The 17,970-nt window shown below is 40.4% G+C and overlaps 1 protein-coding gene across 1 annotated transcript in view; it reads right to left on the minus strand.

The window, feature by feature from the left end:
- Nucleotides 1-8,290: 8,290 nt before the first annotated feature.
- Nucleotides 8,291-17,970, minus strand: part of LIMCH1 (LIM and calponin homology domains 1) — a 173,341-nt gene continuing 163,661 nt past the window's right edge. Inside the window, exons 32-35 of the mRNA XM_057371762.1 lie at nt 17,590-17,667; nt 14,873-14,981; nt 13,846-13,948; nt 8,291-11,335 (exon numbers count right to left, since the gene is read on the minus strand). Coding sequence (XP_057227745.1) covers nt 11,310-11,335; nt 13,846-13,948; nt 14,873-14,981; nt 17,590-17,667 — 316 coding nt within the window. The 3' untranslated portion in view covers nt 8,291-11,309. The remainder of the gene's footprint in view (nt 11,336-13,845; nt 13,949-14,872; nt 14,982-17,589; nt 17,668-17,970) is intronic.

The following is a 17,970-nucleotide window of genomic DNA, read 5'->3' on the forward strand; positions in this document are numbered from 1 at the left end:
AATGGAATGATCCCTACACTAAGATCTGTTTTAAGAGTAAATTAACATTTTTAAATACTTTGATGAAAATACATTGTATGTTTAGTTTTATTCTATTTGAAATAATTCAACTGGTAAGCTTTTTTTCAGGAAGCAAATTATTGTTGCTGCCTCACAGCTCAAATTATTACCCAAAGTAATAAGCTTGGAAAAAAGCCTATTATTTCAACTCTTGAATAAGGACTCGGTTCACATGTCTAATGCCCTGTGTAAGAGAATTAGCAGAAACTCATCTCAATGTGGTTTCAAAAGAGGAAACTAAGCAGACAGCCTTGTTAATTTAGCATATAGACTTGGAATAAAGTACAACATCCATCATCTCTTGAAATTCAATTAAAAATTGGTCTTGTGTCCAAGGAGAAGGAGCCAATTTTCTGCTGGAAGCAGAGTCTTGGAAGATCACTAAAACCCTTAATGGTTCTTTCATTGTGGGAGCCAATATGAAAGAAAAACCAGTCTGGGAGTTCAAATTATCCCTCACATTAAATGCTACAACATGTGCAATCTTCAGTTTGGGCCTGTTGCTSTTGATGCAATGCTTTCTGTCACCTCAGACACACAGGGAATTCCAGCTGTGCATCTGKCCTGGTCCTTAAAACCTTCCCATGTGTTGCTGGAAGCTGCAGCAGTGCTGAAGAGGCTTTTGCATGCAGGGTGAAACACCCRTCCTTACCATATGTCGTGTACAGTTCTCATTCTCCCACAGTATGTTTCTATGTGTGATAAAAAGATGCTCACAAACACACTGAGATTTAATATCTGGGGAAAGGGATGCCTGAAAATATGTTAACAAGATTTTCAGCATTAAACACAATTTTGTTTCAGATTTCAGCTGTTAAACATCTTAATTTGTTTTGCTTTTTACTCCAGTAACATAATGCTAATACACTCTGACAGCTTGTGACTCCACGCCGAGGAGGTTTCACAAACCAATCTCTTTACTTGAAATTTGATTTACAAAGTGCCTTAGTCCTTTAGCTGTGTGGCAGCAGTCACCGTCACAGTACTTGTCATGACTTAAATGAGGAGCACGATCTGGGCAGTTTTTCCTCGTTTGTTTATTTTCTCCTATTGAAGGATTCACTGAGACGAAAGAATCCTTTTAACTATTTAATGTCCTCATCCATCAATAAGCTCAGTCTAGAAAATGCTGCCACACCATGTCTGGCAAAGTCCAAAGGAAAGAGTGTACTTTTTTGTTTTAAAACATATATTAAACTCCTGGTTCAGAACACAGGTAGCATCTATGCAGTTTATTTTTACAATATTTGTTTTGGATGAGTTGATCTAACAGGTAATGCACAAATCTTTTGGATTTCATGTTCTCCTTCCAGCCCAACCTAGCTTTGGCTACCTCTCCAGCATTCAGCTCAGATTACTTTCCAGCTGCTTATCCTACAGACAGCAGCAGGTCACTGCTGAACCAGCAGGACCGTGTATTCAGCTGTAGGCCAGCCCAACCTTGTGTGGGCCATCATTTTCCTAGGAAATCAGGTTTTTGACATGTAAAGAGCACATGAAGTGACACTTCATATCACAAATCCCTGCAGAACAGGCAAGAAAAACAATAGATGACCACCAACATCTGCTCTCAGAGGCAGCCCCCAGGCTGCTGCCTGCTCTTGGCAGGGGTGGTCAGTCACATGCACGTGGTTTGTACAGATCAAGCACACCCTGTCTCATCCCAGCATCCCAGCAGGCATAACATAGCATAACCACCTCCAAAGGATATATCTACCATGTGGACCATTCCTTTCAGTCATTTTATAATTTTATAATTTTTTAATCAACCGGAGGAGCTGATTTGGTACCAAAACTCAGAAAAAACCTTTTCTTTACCTCTCCTCCRGCAAATACAGTTTTAGATTTTTTACAATTATTTTACTAAGATAAAATATTATTTTCCAGGCAGAAGGCTATGGGAGCAGCAGTGTGGATGTTTCCATCTCTCCTTCTCCATTTATGAGGCATATGAAGCCAAGGTAACATCACCTGGCTAAGAAGWCAATCCTGTAGAGAAGACCAGAAAATAAACCACACCTCCTGTCCCGCTGTGGCAGGCATCACTCATGAAAACAGTCTGCTTACAGYTTTTAAATCTCCTTTCTTCCAGAAAAGGAACATATTTTGCCATCTTTTTTTCCCCAAAGGGCGTTTCCCCAGAAGGGTTTAGCTTGCCTCGCTCAGCTGCGAGCACAGGAAAGGATCTGCCACACCAACAGGTCTGTGCAGCCACTTGCAGGGCGATGCTCAGCCGGCTGCTCCTGGGGCTCGCTGTGGGCAGGGTGAGCTCTGCTGCTGCTGCTGCTGCTGCTGCTGCTTCGAGTGCTGTGCTTCTCGACAGGCTGACTCCATGCTGATGGGCTTCTAGCTCGGGTGATTTTTGCTGCAGCACTCAGATAGCCCGGTCCTTCTGAGCTCCACAGTCACTGTGCTGTAGTCACAGCAGCTGGTAAATGCATGCTTATTAAAACAGTTTGGTTTGGTTTTCCTCTGGGTTTCAAGCACATACTCATCGTCAGGTTGTAGGCTAAAGTAAATTCACTAGTGAAGACATTACTTCTCTGCACAAATTAAATGGATCTGTGACCATATATCCATTTGTAAGTAGAGATATAAAAGCATTTTTCTGTCTCAAACTGTTTTTTTTTTTTTWAATCTAATTCAACAAACAGTTGACAAGGCCTCCACTGTTTTCTAGTGATGATGGGCTCTGAAAACATGAAAAACCRAGTTTAGGTATGTATGCTATCACACAAGACCAGTGGCTCTGACCTTAAGGCCTGCTAATGATGTGTGCTTATCTGGGAGTGTGCAATCAGGTATACTTGAAAATCCAGTTGTTCCCAAGTCTCTGACACTTTCTATTCATGCATTGTGGCATTCAAAATCTACTATAAGTTATTTTCTATTACTGCAATAATAAGTAGTTGATATTTGTATTGAAGMTTCAGCTCAGCAGTGTCAAAGGAGATATATATTGCCTTAAAACTGTAAACAAATAAAATGGTATTGTAGAATTTATTCCCTTTCCATGATGAAAAGCACTATGGCAGCCTGTGGAGAGACATGTCTTCTTAGATTTGCCTCGCTAGGCCACGAGGTTTTAATAAAGAGTCTCAGTGCAGTATGCACACAGCTTTGCTACCCTTGGGCTGCTCCATCTCTTTACACACCCATTTCTGCCAGAGCACCCCCCAGCAGGCAGGAGTCTTTCCAAAGCCCACCAAGCAGCAACGTTGGTTATTTTATAACCCTTCATTCTCACCACACATGCACAGGAAGCAGCTGAGAAATGCTGYATTGATCAACTGAGTAGAATTTCAGGCTAAAATCTAAATCCCCAGCATGTGAGGGAAAAAAAAAATGGAAACTGCAGCAGATGCACAGCAGAGGAGCAGAGAGAGCAGTGGGGCCCTGAGCTGGGCTCGGCTGTGCAATGCCAGCTCCAGCCAAAGCAGCCTCCTGGCAAACTGGGATGAGCCATGGGGGCACAGCTGGGTTTTACTGGTGTSCAGAACAAGGCTGAGAAACTGCTTATGTCCTAACTAGAACAAGAGGGGAGAAGTGCTACAACTCCACCATTTACCCTGTGAGGGCTTGATCCTCATTGAAGTCTTTTTTTCCAAGACAGGCACACAGTTCCTGGAAGTTAGGGTGCATGTTTCTCCTGCATCCAATGCTTTATTCACTTTTTCATTTTACCTTGCCTGCAGCTGGTAGGAACTAAAGTTGATCACTTTTTGCTTCAAAGTTTACCAAGTTCAGTTCCTCAGCTTCTGTGGTAACAACACCTGAGGGTTAYTGTCAGCTGCATGTGTGTGAAAACAGCCAYATGCTTGAAGAGCCTTGATGCAGCRAAGAGAAATATATTTAATTGTATATTAATTGTATTCATGCTGTAAGCAGATTWTAAGCATTCAAGATAGAGATATTGAGAAAACCAAGTATTGARTGATCAGATTCCATCATGAACTGCTTATCTGCACCTATACCTTTCTCAGTTAGTTAACTATTAACACACAGCCCCATCTGAAAAAAATATGGTTATTGTACCACCTACATCAGTTTGAAGAAATGCAGTGACTCTAAATGTCACTGTACATAAACATGCAGGCTTTCTTCCCAGATACAAACCAAACTGCATGGATGACTTGCAGCTTGTGCAGGTGAAAAGCTTTCCTCCCCCCCTTCACTCCCCACAATGAAAGGAATCACTGCAAAAGCAGTGCCACCACCTGAGCTCCTTGCAGTTTGGCTTTTCCAAAGGTTTCTCAGAAGCCCATTGTATACAAAGATGATTTAATAAGGCAAGCCTTGCACTGAAAGACAAGCACCATCCTTTTCTGTGTAAAACACAGCCCAGTATGGRCATCAGGTAGCTGGGATGATTTTGATTCACCACTGTGCATCGCTACCAGGTGGGACACACTGGCCCTCATGTTGCAGAGTATTGTGGTAGATGGACTGCCACCACAGGCAGAAAAGTCAGCTGTCATGATTTTTTCCTAAAGGTGCTTTCACTTTTGATTGTCAAACCACATGTAATTACACTGGACAGTACTATCCAGTCAAATGAAATATTGTTTCACTGAGAAAAAAAACCAAAAAAACAACAACAACAACAAAAAAACAACTTAAAATTACCTGTTTGCTAAGGACAAAGGATATAAAAATATCAACCAACAGTTCCAGAATAAATGTAAGAAGAAAGCTACCAACAAAGGCTTGCAAGAAATAAACACCTCTATTTCTCAAAAAAAAAAATTGGAAAATGCAGCAGATTTTCCACAAGGTAAACACAGTTGATTGTACAGCAAAATCTTCCTGTGACTTTCCACATTGCTGTGGGCAAAGTACATTATTCACTGCTTTTGAAGGAGATAATGGCTTTTCAACTGCTGTGTACCCCGGTGTATCTGTGACAAATGTTCTGAGAGATAACAGCTTTGGCAGAAGCAAMATGGAGAGGATGAGAGTTCAGGCTGGCTGATTTTCCCCTGTCTCTGCTTCCCAGCATTGCCATCATCACCACACGCATGAAACAGTTCAGAGAGCTGAGTTTCACCCTCAGCTTGGAAATTATGTGAGTGTTATCATTGTGTATCAGCCAGGAAAAGCTTTAAACCAAGACTTGCATTACAGCACAAGGTCCAACACTGAAAGACCACACTGCAATTGAGTCTACTTCAATACATTAGCATTAATTAATGGACAACACAGATGCCGAATCACTCAGCAGAATTCATTTTCACTAAGGAAAGCTTGTAATTAGACTAAAAGAAAGTAACCCTACATTTAATATCCTTTGGGAAAATAACCATTATGTTCTCACCTGGCAATGTTTAGATTTGGTCCCAGAAAAGTGCGTTTGGAGGTGACACCTTCAATTTGAGTTATAGGGACATACTGTTATATTGAGGATTATTCTAATACCTCCTTGGAGTTGTGCACACTCACAAAATTTTATGAACCACTCCAAAGACAACCAAAGAGCACTTGGCCACTGAGAAAAGGGGATATTTATTGCAAACCCTCAASTCCAGGTCCCCGGAACAGCAGTTTCAGCATTACTACAAGTAGTTTCCAGAGATGTGGATAGCATGTCTCTGTTTCTGTGCCTGTAATTGGAGTGGCTTTGTCTATAATCAGATATAACAGGAAAAAAAAAAAAAGGATTCTTTAAAATCTTACTTTCTTTTCCTGTTTAATGAATTCTGTTATTTCAAGGAAAGATTTGCAGTTTGGTTAGTTTTGGCTTAGTTTCTAGACCCRTGACTGGTTTGTGCAGGTTTTAACCAGCAGGTTACCTGCTCAGGAAAAAAAATACATCTGTGARCTATGGATGTGGTATTAGCTAAGAGAATTTACAGTGCATCACGAGCAGCGAAGCAGATGGACTCTATGGATGAGTTAACAGTGACTTACAAGATTATCTTAAATAATGGAGGGTTTTTTCCTAAATGGCTTAAAACCCCATATGCTTTGGGGTTTAGTTTGTTTACTAGCTACTCTTGCAGAGCAGGGGGTATTTCTATTTCATAAGATCGACAGAGCAGCAGCTCCCTCTTGCATGTTTAATTCTTGCTACATTTTACAAAAAACGTGAACTAGAAAACAGACACACCCCCAACCACTCAAATACCAACCCCCACTGTACCATAGCAAGAGTCACATCCTGTCYTGTACCTTCTATCTCTTTTTTGGGCTCTTATTACTTGAAAAACTTGAGCAGCTTCCAGTTGASTCATTTCCCCTTATCAGGAAATTCAGATGAAATTACATTCCTACCGGAGGCTTTTAAAACTCTATAGGAGACCTGTTTGCCTTTACAGGAGATACATTTTACTGACATTTTTGTTTTCCAAGTGGTGGTCATCTGCTCACTTCAGGTGTCCACAAACCTTTCTGATTTTCACTGCAGATGTGTCTGTCACTTTGTCATCTTGCCATTTTTCCATCTTGTTACCAGCCTCCAAAAGGGGAGAAAAGAGCAAGCCCCCACTCTGCAAAGTTTATTCAGCAACCACTTAACCAGCCTGCCATCTGAGACCAAATCTTTGTTAAACTGGGCAGCAAGTACCGTACCTAAAGCTAATTTTCTAAACAAAGTGTTTGGTAGCTGCCTGCTTTTAACAATGCTCCAGAAGAGTTGTCTGGATAAGGATCAATACTCACAAGAAAATCAAGTCACTGCTGCTCATCACCTGTGCCTAGAGCCAGCCACAGCTACCAACACCTGGCTGTGCTCACTGATGACCTCTGCTCCAAAAACCCTGCTTAGGAGAGAAAAAAAAAAAGAGCAAAATGAAGTGGGCTGGATGGAGGAAACTGAGCCCTTGCTCCGACTGTCTGCAATGGGGGAAAGGGGAGGGATGGAAGCATCACACCTGGACAGGATGTGGAGGAGGCACAGGGCTCTCCTGGGGGGCCATGCACACAGCCCTCTTTGYATGGGGTATCCTCTGCTCCGATGTTTGAACCTTGCCTATAGCAGCRCACTCCTCTCTCCCATCACCTCCTATTCCTGCTGTGTGCCCTAAACCTTATCCCATGGCTCGGCAAACCAGTGTCCTCTCCTGGAGTATGCCAAGACCCCCATACACTTGGGGCCCTCCTGGCAGCCTTTCCCCTCCTGAAAGTCCTGGGGAGGTGACCAGGTGACACATCTCCCYTTTTATAAGGTATTCAAAATCATTTTGCCAGGTGAGTGCACCCCCAAGAGTTCCCTTTTAGGATCATAAATGACTGTGCAGGTCAGAGCTGCCAGGGCACATTCACTAGAAAATAATAATAATAATATTAATATTACAAAACATCATACCAGGATTTCCATCATTTTTTCCTGGGTCATAAGGAAAAGTGTTTGTCTGTGTGCCCAGGAGCCTTGGTGCAGAGCTGCTGGAGCASAAAGAACTGCCTGAGTGCCTCCAAATCCAGCCTCAGAGCAACCTCCAGTGGCAGCGAGCTGTTCCCGCAGACAGGGCACGCATGGCACTGCCGGGAATCCCAGCACGCCTCTGCCACCAGAGAACGCTGCCCCTCATGGACACAAGGAACGACCACTGCCACTGCCATTGAGGCACCAGGACAAAAATGAATGAACGAATTAAAAAAAATAAATTGTCAGTACTTCCCCATGACTCATCTAACAGCAGAGATGCTCTACTGGCACAAACCCAAACACATCATCCACTTAAGACCCAATTAAAAAGCAGAAAAGGGAGCAGTGATTAGTTTAAAATTTTGCATGAACTTTCAGCTGGTGACTGTACAAGTCAAACACTTGTTGCGATTCAAGAATTAGTGAGACACCTCAGCACATGYAAAACTAAGCTCAAACTCCAGGATCTTTGCTATGTGGAAATGGAATTAACGAAGCACATACCTAACATTGCTGTATATAAAGTGCTTTGCTGAGTGAAAGCCTGAACCACAGCCCACCAMCACTGATAAAAAGTCTTTCGAGGACTTTGGGTTTGCCTCTCTGCAGGAAGCCTTCTCTGCTCATCTTTTACCACAACAGGCACACATGCCCTTATGAATGCAGGGCTACAGCTTACAGTGCCAATCCACAGTGTATTCTGCCCTCCCAGCTGTGTCATTTTTATGGTCTCATCTCATATATCAAGACCTGTGGAACACAGTTTGGCTCAGCCTAYCCCAACCATGCAGAAGCCTCTACTCTGCAATCCAGGGTCACGCAACAGAAGTTAGTTATTAAGTAAAATCAACACCACCAAAGGTAATCAACATTTTATTTATAAACATACATTTACTATAAAAGCTGTTGGATTTTAGACAAGTTTTCCTAGTTTCCAGASGCATTTTAGAATAAATAAAAGAAAGGGAAGGTTAGCACAATTGGTATTCAACATTAGCCCCAGCTAGGACAGCAGTCCTTGTCCCTGAACGGACATGCAGATAAGGATGGTCCCCTTCCGGTTCACCAACCTTTACGACATTCACTGAAAACTACAGAAGTACTGCATCAATAACACTACATAGCAAGAGAAAAGAAAAAAATACACCATGGAAAATGGGCTTGTAAAATACGGATGGGTTATGACACCTGTTCAGGTTCTCTGAAGTATTGAGAGGCTAAATAAATTCTAAAACATCTAAAACTCATTACATACATTGTACTTGCTTAGTAATAATAAATCATTTTTTGCAACAAATACATTTACATTGCGGTTYAAATGTAGGAGACTGTTATTTTTTTCTGTGCTCAAAGTTCCTAATTGGAAATGTATCATATTAATGTATTTAAACTGGAAAAAAMAAGGAAAAAAATCTTAGCCTGAATGAATCTGTCATGTAAGATTCCAGAGGGAATATAAAATTAAACRTAAGTAGTTGGCAAGTATGATTTAGAAAACTGTTGAAAATGATTCTGTGCTGGTGAATAGATGTTCATTAGGGGAAAAAACCGTCATCGTTGAGCGCCACTTCATTTCGCTTTACGTACAATCAACGTTGCTAAAACATGCATATATGAAACTATCTGCTAGACACTGGGATCAGTTTCTAAGCAGCTCCAGAGACCCAGTGGCACCTGCAGTGGGATGCAAAACCCCTCCCCCCTCGTTCAYGCACTTTATCCCAACCATGCTCCTAAGCCCACTGGGCACTTACCCCTACATGAATGAGAAACCGACCTGACCTCTGAGACAACCAAGCCACTKGGGGACTGATGTGCACATCTAACTCTATCACGGGGGAAAGCAGTGCTAGAGACTCATACCGAATAGATGCACAAGCATGCACAATCTCATTTAAAAATTAGGTTCAGACATCATATATTCACATATCCTTAATGCAGCGCATGGAGTTATACAGATGCACCCTGTTGGTTACAAAATCTGCTTCTTGAATTTCCATGTTACGCATTCTGTGTGGGAAAATGTTATAACAACCACATGCAAAGAGTAAGCATCCTGGTTATCAAAACTCTTTAACTGTAAATCATGCAGGTGGTTGATCAAAATATAGGATATCACCTTTAGTTCCAAAACATTTGTCTGATTTATTTTATTTTTACTTAAAAATATTCCCCAGGTGAAGTACACGAAGGGCCTCAGCTTTTTGGATTTATTGCATCCATAAGTCATTGCTGACTGTGTGCAACAGCTTTGCATTTTCTAAGGCACAATATTGAGGAAGTAACATGTAACTTTTCAGCAGATAGTCACAATGTCCTCCAACGACATCACATGTGTGTGTTCGACACGCAGTTCTGCATGGTTATACAACTCACATGCAAGCAACTGTCTAACATTTCAATAAATAATTGCTGTCTACAGAACAACTCAGAATTATTGCTTCCCTAATAACCACTTCATTTCTATTTACCARCACATCAAAAGACAACAGATATGCACATAGATAAAAGAAATCTCTATTAATTTAGTTTTACAGTGGTTTTAAGGCAGAAAAATATTTTTCCCCTCCATTTGAAGATATTTCCAGTAACTGTTTACCAAAAAGTGCTAGCTTACTGCTAGYTGCAACACATTCCCTAATTTTGTCTGTGTATTGTAGATACCTGCTGTTTGAATGAGCTGTGGATCACTTTAGAAAGGAGCACATGCTTAATCAGAGAGCACAAAGGAAAACTGTCCCAAACMCAGGCAACGGCATTTTTCTGCCTGTGGCTGCCAGCCTCCTCCCTGCCCATCTCCCACACTCCTGGGCTTTGCTGACTGTTGTTAGGTAGTGGATGGAGGAACAGAGGCTCAAGGCTGTCTGATTCTCTGCCCTGGCGGATACCCAAACCACATGTRTTTCTCTGCATGAGATTTCAACCAAGTGTAATGTTTGCAAGTGAACGAGCAGCTGTCCAACMCACTCGAATCATCATTTGACAAGTTCCATGCCAAAGAGAAAAGCTTCACCATAGCATCAAACTGCAACTCAGAGTCACAACTCAGCTGCATCTGCCTGCTTAGCCACCTCTCCTGCATATCACCTTGCATCGAGTTTAGTAACAACACAGGCTGCTGAAGTTAGTAAGAAGGATTGCTCCTGATGGGAATTTTGCCGTAGTCAGTGGTATGCAGTCTTTAGGTTTAATGAGGAAATCTTTATTTCAGAGAATATTTAGCTATAGTCATGAACATTACTCGAGGTACACAAACAAAAAATCCTATAAGTAAAGGTGCAATAATTTATTTGTTTAATTTCTACCCTCCATTGAAGGTAATATAAACACAAAATGCTTCAGAATTACAGGACATATTATCAAACTAGTCTCTGTATAAAAAAAGTTATAGCTTCAATTATAACAGAGAAGTCGTGCTGTGATGTTTTTCAAATGCACTGATTAGATACTACCTTAAAATTACTTCTCAGCTCAAGTTGGCATATTCTATAAAGGTTCTGTAAACTTAAAACTTTTTAATTGCTAGAAATATTAAAACAAAACAGCTTTATTGCATGTTTATTCTCTTATTACTTTCAAAAGAACAAGGTAACAGACTGGGTATCATAAGCATACCTGAAAGGTGGTTTCATTTTTTTTTTTTTAATAGTGCTTAGGCTTTGCTTTCCCAAACATGGTCATACATATTTTGCAAATTTCTTAAGGAAGCAAAAACCAACATATTGCATTTCAAATGAGCAGGTGCAGCTTTTTTAGTGAGTTTTTAAAAACGAGATGAGAGCCATCATGTCCATGGGTTCAAGCTTTCACAAGTGATTGTCTGGAGGCAGCCGATACATATGAGAAGAGAGTTCCTTCTTGAAAGTTATTAGGACTGAAAGTCACGTCACAATGTAGTTGGCTGTCCAGCAGCTGGGTAAAACAAAACCAARAACGAGTAATTGGTTACAAATTTCAACAAACAAATACAGACTTTTCTCTACAATTCAAAAAAAATGCATCTGGGGTTAGATATATTTGTGCCCTGTTTTTGCTTCCTCCTGTGAACCTGGGGCACTAACTATTCCAAAGAAGGATTTGTATTTTCCTTGTCACTTGTCAAATGCATCCTGCATGAAGTTTTATATTATTTTACTCCCAAAGTAGTTCTGCTTATTTATTTCAGGCTCTGCAGTGACAAAACAGTAAAGCAAARGACTGGTGAACATCTTCAGCTGTGCCTAGTTTGTGTTACCTGGTGATACAGACTCCATGTGTTATATGGCCATATAGAGAATCTCATGAATTTACTGCTTGCCTTTGACTTCGACATTCATCAACCTGTAACAATTCCCTGTGTTTGATATTGAATACAGGATTTCCTTCATTGTGAGCTTTCATTGTACTGAAACAACCTACCAATAAAAAACCCCATCCACTTTTAATATGAAAACCAGAAATATTTTGGACACTGAACCACTACATAACCCTAATGTTTTTCTTGTCATCATTTTTAATGATTTTTTTTTTTTTAAATCAGAATCATCAATTTTTTTCAGATAAGCTTCTGGGAGCCAAAATATTTCATCAAGATATCYGTAAGTATGTCAAAACAACACTGACTAATCCTAGGTCAGTCAGAGATTGTCACTTCTGCCCACTGCTGCACAGGTTTCAGATGCAGCCACGGGGGCAGGAAGGCACAAGCCATATAACCAAACAACTGATTTTACATTTTGCAGCATTTATTCCCAGAACTGAAAGGCAAAACACTGACATTACACCAATTTATTCTTCATTCCAGRTATGCAGTACATAAAATTTTCCTTAAAAATTAGCAACTAGCAATATTTTCAGTTCTGTCAAAATTAGTCCCTTTGAATTGCCAACAACRGCCACTGTAGCTTAAATTCACCTTTGTGAATTTTGAGATTTTTGCATGAGCTGTGCACAGAGAAGGAAGAGACAGTCTCTACTAAAAACTACAATCCCCTGGCTATTATTATTCTTCAGGAGCCATACATTTTCTCAAATCCTATTCCCTCTGTCATGGACTTGATTACCATTCTGCTGGGTATGCACAAATGCAAAACATTACCACATGAAACATTGTATACARCTCTGTAATGTATTTTTTTATTAATACTGCTGTAGAAATTATAACAGAGGGAGTGATTTCTACATCATATAAGCTGATAATTTATTTGAGCCTTCATCTATTCTCGAGGGACATCCATTTTTATTTAAGCAAAAGGATTAAGAAGAAAAGGAAATTATTTTTACCACCTTCCTCTCTTTTTTTTTGTAAAAATGGATGTGCAAACCTGCATTTTAAGGGTCAGGACCTCATCCACATGAGAAAGTTTTATAGTATCAAGCATGAAGGAAAAAAGCTATTTCTAAATATTTCAGGCTAAATAAATAACAAAAAGTTGCTAACATTCCTTAGCAGAATTTTTTYWWAAAAAARTCACAAAAAAAMMCCCAGTTAAACAGTTATACAAYAGCACCCTCTAGCTCTGCTGGTGGAGAACTATMTCTTTCCTGAATCATCAGAGAAAAAGTACCCATTCTTCTTCTGGCAAAGGTAGGGAGGTAACTTCCCTACTCCTGGACTTCTACACCCAACTGCTTTTTGAGAGAAAAGGGAAATAGTTAACCAAAACAGCTCTAGATGTCCACTTATCAGTTGGAACTATAGGCAGTGAATACACCAAATAATAATTCACAAGAAGACAAGAATTACTCCTATTGTTTTTGCATCTTATTGTTTTCAACAAGGGAAAGCCAGCATGAGCACTGACCATCACTGGTGACTTTGGGGTGAAGCTAAAATGTTCTGGTAATTTGGTATCAGTCACAGAAACCCAGGACTCAGACAGACATTTAGGTAACTTGCTGCAAGGCAGCAAAATGCATGAAGTTGCTTTGTGACATGCAATTATCAAAATTTATGGCAAGCAAAAACTATTTGGCACATATCTGGGRATACCACCACAAGGACTCACTATGAGTTACAGAATGTTCTTAGTATTTTACATGACCAATTTCTTCCACAAAAKGGAGGCTTAGACACATAACAAATGGGAACTTCTCCAAACACATCCCAGGGTCCTACATTTGGTAGATTTATCTACATTGTCTCATGTGATGTGAGAGATCCAAGCCTCCAGGCCGTGCAATATGTGTGCATASTATAGAAGTTTATGTTTATGCACAGAAACAGCCTTAAGTCTAATACTGCTGAGCAGAGATCCCCTGGGCAAAATTTAATGGGCTTGGAAACCTTTTGATATGACAAAATAATTAAAATGGCATGGGAAGACTCCTCTTCCCATGGCAGAGCTATGCCTGAGTGTCAAAGCCAGCCAAACCCGGCAGTTAAAACATGGGAACAGTATTGTCAGAGTTCCCTGTCCTTGGGGACAGTATCTGGTACTTACTTCTGGATCGGATGTAACAATCGTTGCAGTTCAGAAGACCATTTCTAATCCTGACATCTGTGCCACTCGCTGCATCTCCCAGCTGTCCCTTGCAAATGCCACACTGTCAGTTGAAGAACAGAGAAAGCAAGAGAGATGATTCCCTTATTATCTGTCACAACTCTTAACAAATTTTTACTTTTGTTTCAGTAGTTCTTGGAACAGTGAGAAAAAATACCYCCCTTGAACCCAGCCCATACTCCTGGGGAACACTGCAAATCAGTAAGAGGGATTTTTTTCAAGTCAAAAATGTTTAGGACTGGATTTCCGCAGCCTCCACTTACACAGAAGTGAAGTCTAATAATTATATGGCCYATCTGACTTTGAGGTTGCATTCTGGAGCCAGACCAGTTGTGATGGGTAAAGATTAARGAAGCCAGAGATTTAGTGTGGGTAAATGTCTAAAATCAAAAACAGTCTTCACAAATGTCTAACATAAATTGGGGCAGAGATAATGGAAATCAATACTTTCYGAGTTCTCTAGAAAACACTTCAGGTTATTTCCAAACTGAAATACTCAAGAACAGTCAAGAAATATTTCTGGTGAAAGCTGGAGTACACCATTCCTTCCATAGTCAACRTTTTTCAGCAGATGGGGCAGATCAAAGATAGCTTTGGAACTGACCATTTTTTTGGACGGAAAAAAACAAACCCAACCAATCACCTAAAAAAATCAAAAGGTAAATAATGTAATATTTAAAAAACAATGAGCACAACAGAGAAATTATATGATGCTTCCCCATGTAAATGCAGAAGCTAAGTTTGCTTGCTTGATCACAGGTCTTAGTCCAATTAACATGTCTGACTGCMAAATAACACATTAGTTGTGTCGTTTCCACTTTTTTACAAATAAATACACTCAAACATACATAACAACCATGCAAATCCCCTGGTCCTCTCGTTTTCAGTTTCATATCTACAGCCCTCAATATATTCTATTTGTACTGTGCACARCTTGAGATTTTTCTTATTAAAGCAAGAGACATACCCTGAAGCACTGAATATGGAAATAAAGACCGAGTGTTTCAATAATCATGGCAGCTCCTTTTCCAAGAGGGAGACCACAGGCAGAACAAAGCTTCTTCCCGCTGACAGACCTAGGAGACAAACATGGCTGTGAGAACACAGCAACTGAGGGTAAAATGGAGCCAAATGTTTAGATAGGTTTATCAAGAGGGACAGGATGGCAGAAGGAGCACTGGAGGGGTTTACATAAATAYACTTTGACTCTTCAGCCATATTACTCAATCAATCTGCACATCTGCCTTCCAGACAAGCAAGCAAAGGACTTCAAATGCTTGAATGCACAGCAGCTCAGACATATTTCCCTGCCTGTCTGCTGTGCTAGATCAAGGGAGATACAGGCCTCTTAACAGAAGCCTGGCTGGCAGGGAACCACACCTGTGGGTTCACAGAATTACAGAATGGCTAGGGTTGGAAGGGACCTCTAAGGTCACTTAGTTTCAACCCCCCTGCCATAGGCAGGGATCTAGACTAGGGATCWAGACCTAAGGAACTAGACCTTATTCAGAGCCCCATCCTGAGGCTTGAACACCTCTAGGGATGGGGAGTCCACAGCCTCTCTGGGAAATCTTCTCCAGGGCCTCACCACCCTTATAGTAAAGGTTACTTAGACCCAGCCAATSCCCCAGCAATTCACACAAATTACGTGACTCAGACTCTCAGCCGGAAAACTTTTCAATTTGTTTACAAATGGACTTGCTCATTATAAATCAGAAAACAAGGATGCTATTCCTGCACCCAAATGAGCTGGTAAAGCCAGCTGACAGTGTCCAGTSACAGTGGAACTAACTCAGCACAGGCTGACACATTTAAGTCTGTGCTGCTGCAGCCACTTAGTATAACTAATTAGAGAAAATATTAAATTGGATCTCCATTTGCAAAGCAAAAAATACTTCAACTTGCTCCTTCAGCAGCCCTGTTTAGACGTCTCTCACAAATCTGCAGTTGGATGACAGCTGGGTGGAAGTTCAGAGCCCCAGGAAGAACTGGTAGCCTTGTTCATAATGGTTGAATAGCAATATAGGTGTACACTTCTATGGATCTCACGTTCCTCCCTTCTCACCTGCCTGTCAGCCTGCCAGAACTGATGCTTGGCCTAGTGAGATGAACCTGAGACCAAAAAGGATTCCCTTTTATGTGTCATCCATGCTTTTTTCAGCCGGGGCTGAAATCAAGAGAGAAACTTTGAAATACTTCATGAGTTTTGGAAAGATGAAACACCTGAATGCACAGGAGCTCATTTCCCTACCAGCCTGCTTATCCAGATAAGCAAGTTCACAGTCTCTTGCTCTAAGGTTTAGAGGCAGCAATATAATAAGCCATCACCAGAGACAGATCTGGACTCCRGCATGACAGAAGAGCCATTTTGAAAAAAAAACAAAACAACCAAAACAAAAAACCCAAACAAAACAGAGAGAGACAGAAGGAGCAGAAAAACTCAYCAGAATTAGAAAACTGTCCTTCCTTCCACTCTTGAGCCCACCATGTTCACAGACAGCACAGACACAAGACTGTCTTGATSCTTCATTATCATTATTCCTTTTAGAATAACTTTGCTGGGCTTTTTTCTCCCCTCCTACAAACTTAACTCTTCTGCTTATGTGTTATTCCTGAGTTCACCTGTGCTTTTACTTCTCCACTGTCAGAGTTACTACAAGAACAAGTTAAAGTCTTGGATCTGGAGAAATTTTAAAGAGATTTCTAATGTTTTAGTGGAATAATGAATTACATCYCATGCACTGTTTACAAAACTAAGTTTTATTTCAGGAGAAGATCATGAAAAAGGTTCTCAGATCAGAATAATATGAAGTAGCTAAATAATAAGAAGTAGCTATCCYAACTAGTTACCTAAAACAAGGAAATTATCTGCAATCCCACCAAAACTGCGCTACAGTAACAAAACCATAATATATTGTTGATGTAAAAAATTCCCAATAGTTTAATGTCAATGCAAGCGACAGCATAACGAGGGCTTTGTTCTAAATGTGAAGAAAAATGTAATTAAAATAAAACAAAAACCTTGCTACGTTCTGTGATGCATTAGTTTACCCTATTTAATAAGGAAACAAAATTTAATATACTCTAAATTATCGGTGTTTTAATCAGGCTACAGTTAACATTTATTTATAAGAGTTGGTACACATAACTCACTGAAAGATGTACAGATTGCTCAAAAGAATCAAATCTCTACGAAATAAGCATGAATGTGGGCAAATTAAAAAATCAGCAAAAAAGAAAAATGCATTTCTAGTCTGGAAATTAAAGGAAGAATTTCTTTTAAAATCAGATACAATGTCTAGAACAGACCTGAGCATGTGACTATTCACARTGAAGACATCCTTTGGCCTAAGTGCTCTGAACTCACCTTTAACTACTCCCTCTGAGTGAGGTTTATGCTGTCTGTCCCATTTCAATTTTATAGAAATTTCAAAGTTCAAGCAGAGTTCTAAATCTGCTTTCTGAACTGTGTTATTTGAAAACACAACAATACCACTGAAGCAGCCAAGAAATAKGGGAGAGGGAGCTATATGATTATGTTTATCCCATGGACAGTTATGAATTGCAACATTTAGCAGACTTAATAGTGCACCCACATAATACTAATGTGATTTTCTCTCTGGCAGTTCACCAGTGACAACACAATGTRTTTGGTCTGCAAAATTCCTTATTGACCTTTAGTACCTGTTGGGTGACTGAYTCAGAGCAGCAGGAGAGCAGGGAGATGATGGCCCAGATTGGAGGTTCTCATGATACCCTGCCCTAAAATACAGCAGAGAGAATGCATTACTACAGCTGAACAACAATTAAAAACACGTTTTGTGTGGAAAAATTTGAGCTAGATTTCAAGATTTTTGATTCTTAGTCTGCTTGCTGCTGTTCAATCAGGTAACTCATAAGGTAATCAGGCATGTGGAGACTCCTTCCCACCTCATCAACCCATCATAGCTCCAACTAGGATGAAAGAGGGTTAAGCCAAGCCACACCACACCACACCACACCACAGTACACTCTGCTGGCCTTTACTGAGCAAAAACGAAGCTACCAACACTTCAAGGTGGTTTA

This window comes from Malurus melanocephalus, unplaced genomic scaffold (genome assembly GCF_030028575.1).
Source record: "Malurus melanocephalus ecotype Western Australia unplaced genomic scaffold, MMel_1.1 scaffold_157, whole genome shotgun sequence".
NCBI classification, from domain to species: domain Eukaryota; kingdom Metazoa; phylum Chordata; class Aves; order Passeriformes; family Maluridae; genus Malurus; species Malurus melanocephalus.